A 4,806-nucleotide genomic window follows, 5' to 3' on the forward strand; every position below is an offset into this window, starting at 1 on the left:
TTTGTTTATGTAGTCGGCACTTAATGTATATCGGCTGAATGGACGTCAGTGATTGGTTGAAATTACAGAAATACGACAACTTTAACATGGAATAATTTATGGATTTCTTTTTTTTTAAAGAAGACTAAGAGAAAAAGATGTTTTATATGACACATTCTACCAGTGTTCCAAGTTTCAAAGTGTTTCGTTAATGAAAAATGTGGCCCCCGTTTTAAAAAAGATCCTAAATAATTGTTTATGTTAATTTAAAAATTTTCCTGTAAAATTTTATAAAATGACAATGTTCTAAAAAATGTACATGTTTATATGCTATATATGAAAATAAAATAGTAGAATTTTCACTGCATATTCTCAAGTTAGGTTATATGAATATATCGTGATTAACTTAAGAATTTGAAAAAAAAAGTTTGACTTTGAAGACCCAACAAATCTACAGTAGCATGAGGAAAAGAATCTTTGAAGAGACAGAGAGAGTGAGAGAAACAAAGTAAATCTTTTTCAAGTAAACAATTTTTGTAATATAACAAAGATCTTTGCTGTGACTTAATTTTGGAAATGAAAAAAATACTCAGGAAATATAGTCCTCATTCTTTAATATAGGTGATAAAGAAAAGTTTATCCTGATTTACAAATCTGAACAAAGTCAACTATTAACTGACAATGATGAAAAACTGAGAAAAGAGATCGAAATTGCTCTAAAACAGGATGAAGATGGTGACTTGTAAGTAAATTTTACTGATTTCATCTTTTTCAACTTTTAGTTGATTATATCAACCTCAGTACTTTATCTTGTACTTATTGTATTAATCTCTATCAACTGGCTAAACTCACTTTGGTATAAAAGGACTTGGTCAGGCATCTGTTACTGATACACATTGAAGAACTTACTTTCAAAACCAGATATATGCATCGGAATGACTTTTGAGTAAGTGTTTAAGACAACTTGAATAATCTGATTTTGATTGGAAGACTAAGATTTGCCTACTATCTATATGGCATCTATACCAGGTGACTGAAAAAAATTTCACGTGCACGAAGCTTGCAGATTGTGTTTTAAAGGTTATGAAATCGACCAAATATTTGAAAGTAAGCTCCTCATATACACATGGATACACACACATACATAACTAAAAAAATGATGCTGAAGATCTTTGTCTGGAACCATGGTACAGAAATAACAGCAGGAACTAAAATATATACATGTACAGTTAAGTGAAAACTACCATATTTGATGTGGTGAACCAGCAGTAATTTTTAATCAAAGGAAATCAAGTGAAATTATAACTTTAATGATAAAATTCATTCATAGGCGTGGCTGTGTGGTAAGTAGCTTGCTTACCAACCACATGGTTCCGGGTTCAGTCCCACTGCGTAGCACCTTGGGCAAGTGTCTTCTACTATAGCCTCGGGCCGACCAAAGCCTTGTGAGTGGATTTGGTAGACGGAAACTGAAAGAAGCCCGTCGTATATATGTATATATATATATGTATGTTTGTGTGTCTGTGTTTGTCCCCCCCCCCTCACCAACATCGCTTGACAACCGATGCTGGTGTGTTTATGTCCCCGTAACTTAGCCGGTTCGGCAAAGGAGATCGATAGAATAAGTACTGGGCTTACAAAGAATAAGTCCTGGGGTCGATTTGCTCGACTAAAGGCGGTGCTCCAGCATGGCCACAGTCAAATGACTGAAACAAGTAAAAGAGTAAGAGTATCAGTAATGGAAATTTGAAAGGATGCATGGGAGAGAACTCTGGAAAGGAGGGCAGGCTAGTGACTCTGATTTTTGGAAGCTATGAGATGATATATTAGACCAGTGTCAAACTTTTCGCACCAAATTGCAATATCGCCCACCTATCGGCCAAAAAATGCTCCATCACCCACCTGTGTAAAAAAACCTCTAACACCTTCCTAACACTAAATCTCCTAGGAGAACCTCCCTCTGTATCATTTGACACACACACTATACTGTAGACTCGTTGCCCAGTTAGTGCTGTTTGGACTAAATATGCAGTTGTTTACAAATCCCTTATTATGGGTTTAGTTTTGCCATTAGTGTGAATAAAATTCTAATATTAACTCTATATTATGCTGACGGATTAACTTTGGTAAACTTGCGCTTTCTTTTACACTGATTTTTATTTTCCACAAATGAAACATTGATCAGTACTACCGATGCAAAAATAATTAATGATTGTATTATAAAGGAAAATAATACAGCTTTTTAATGAGAATCATGTGTCTGATGGAATGCAGCTAGTGCAGATACATTCAGTTTCAAACTTGTCAACTTTAGCTGCAAGTCTCTTTGTTGTGTCTATCCAGCCCAATTCTTTTATGGGAAAGTAAAGTTCCAACATGGCTAAAGCCAGATTCAACCAGGTATGCAATAGGGAAGGCAAGCAAAAATAATTTCAGATGTTTCCACAGATTGGGGTAGGAATTCAATATACTTTGATGGTACCACAAACCTTTGCCATTACGGTGATATCGCATTGTGGCATTGTTGTCATTTTGTAATTCTATCAATTCTTCCTGAACGTCGTCCTTGCCAGTGGCACGTAAAAGCACCCACTACACTCTTGGAGTGGTTGGCGTTAGGAAGGGCATCTAGCTGTAGAAACACTGTCAGATCAGATTGGAGCCTAGTGCAGCCATCTGGTCCGCCAGTCCTCAATCAAATCGTCCAAACCATGCTAGCATGGAAGGCGGACATTAAATGATGATGATGATATTAGTCATGTGAAATTTATTGTTATTTATTATCATGCACCTAAAATGCAATAACACATTTATAATGATCTCAAATTAGAAAATTTTTTGAACTGTAGTTGTGTAACTACCTCTATACATACAAAGCAGTGTATGTAGTGAGAAAATAGAGATGGAAGTCTATACTGCTATGACAACAAGGTTGTAAAATTAAAAATCAATGTCACTGATAACTTGTACCTATTTTATAAATTTTTTGTGCTATTTAGATACACAATATTGTTTAATTAACAGAATCTATTTAGAACAAACTAATCTGTATCCATTATCAGTTTGCATATCTCAAGTTAAATCACAGTAGTTTCATTTTTATTCAATAATTTGCTAGCACATTTCCCCATTATACATGCTTAGTTTTGGACTATGAAATCCTGGAAAAAATATCTTTTGTGTATAATACATTAGTTACTGTTACACTTAACCATTGCAATATTCTAGATATACTAATAATTATTTTAATTCTTTATTTATTTTATATTTAATCAGAATTTTCTGAAATGGAGTGTTTATTCAGATTTATTATAATTGCTTTCTAAAGCACATTGAAAAGTTTGCACACTGTAAGGAAAACAAAAAACAAATTCAAAAATGACCTTGGTTAAAAGTGACCTTTTAATTTAACTGGCAAATGTGGGATTACTACTGTCAACTTTCAGTAAGAGCAGAAGGATCTAAAAGACAATGCAGAATATAAACACTTTGATTATCAAATTTTTGATTAAATTCATAAGAATGTATTAGATTGAAATAGATATCTATCAATTGACTATACATACAGTCATGTCTCCCTCTCACGTACACATAATTCCATCGTCTATCAAACTCCCCTACAACCCATCTTCCTTACACCCCAACCACCCACTGCAGGCCTCTCCTCTCTCCCTCATCTACCTATCTGGACTCTCTCCACGCCCTCACATATCTACTGATTATGTATGAAACTAAAGGTCTATTTTTTTGTAATGAGTGAAATTATTTCTAAATGAAATATTTTAGTTATTTTAATTTTTTGATTTAAATAATATACTGAGCAAATAAAATATCCCCCACTTCCAAAGTTTGAAGCTGATAAAAATGGTAGCTAATACATTCAGTTCAGTGTAAATGAAGTATTGACTGGAACACTATAAATTTCTGGAGAATATAAGTGTGAAAATTACTTGATTATAAAAAAGACTAGAGATTTTATCTGAATTTTGTTTTAAAACTGAAGAATGAATTGAAGTGAAAATGGGTAGTGACAGTAAGATGTTAATGGCATGAAAATAAAATAAAATAGAGTTAAAAATAAATATTAGATTTTGAAATGCTTCCTTCTCTGTAGGCCTCTACATATAGCTGTTGCACACAAGAATCTAGCATTAATTGGATCTTTCTGCAAGCTGATTCAACAAGCGGGGAAAACTGTTGATCGCTTTAATAAAAAAAAGCTTGTAAGTATTTTTTCTTAAGTTTTTCTTTTTACCATAGTAACCACTTGTGTTTATAATTCAATATAGAATACAAAATACAGATGACCATAGACTTGAGTCTTATCTTGTTGAATGATTGGCCTATATTGATATATTTGCAAAAAATTGTAGAGACTTTATATTATTTTAGGGTTGTTTACAGATTTTCAATGTCTGTTCAGGATTAAATAATATTGAAGATCTGTTGATATATCATAAAGAGCATGTTAATTGCTGTATAGTAGGAAGATAATGAAAGGAGACCTGTAAAAGTTAAGGAATGGCTTGTTGGATAATGGCTCAATGTGAAAGTTAGTCAGAAGAAGAGTGATAGTTGTGAAATAAAACATGAATGAGACTAATCTTAAAACTATGAGAAACAAAAGCAATGTCAGAAATGAAAAGAAAGTTTGCAAGACTGTCTAATTCTGATTAGTTCCTCATCTTGAATGAAATACATTTAAAATAATAAACTGTTTGATAAACTTTCAATAGTGAAACAAAGAACAAAATAGTATAAATGATGATGAATATTCATTGTAAAATGATATATCATCCCTCTATAAACATTTTCTCTAATATGTTT

The 4,806-nt window shown here is 32.7% G+C and overlaps 1 protein-coding gene across 2 annotated transcripts in view; it reads left to right on the plus strand.

The window, feature by feature from the left end:
• The window catches only part of LOC106867873 (nuclear factor NF-kappa-B p100 subunit), a 29,147-nt gene that overhangs the window by 3,178 nt on the left and 21,163 nt on the right, over positions 1–4,806 (plus strand). For both annotated transcript variants that reach the window (XR_001409192.2, XM_014912933.2), the window contains exons 2-3: positions 601–721; positions 4,094–4,202. Coding sequence is in view for 1 of the 2 variants with exons in the window: in XM_014912933.2 (XP_014768419.1) it covers positions 601–721; positions 4,094–4,202 (230 nt within the window). In the remaining variant the exon portion in view is untranslated. The remainder of the gene's footprint in view (positions 1–600; positions 722–4,093; positions 4,203–4,806) is intronic.

This window comes from Octopus bimaculoides, chromosome 5 (assembly GCF_001194135.2).
Source record: "Octopus bimaculoides isolate UCB-OBI-ISO-001 chromosome 5, ASM119413v2, whole genome shotgun sequence".
In the NCBI taxonomy this organism is placed as follows: Eukaryota; Metazoa; Mollusca; class Cephalopoda; order Octopoda; family Octopodidae; genus Octopus; species Octopus bimaculoides.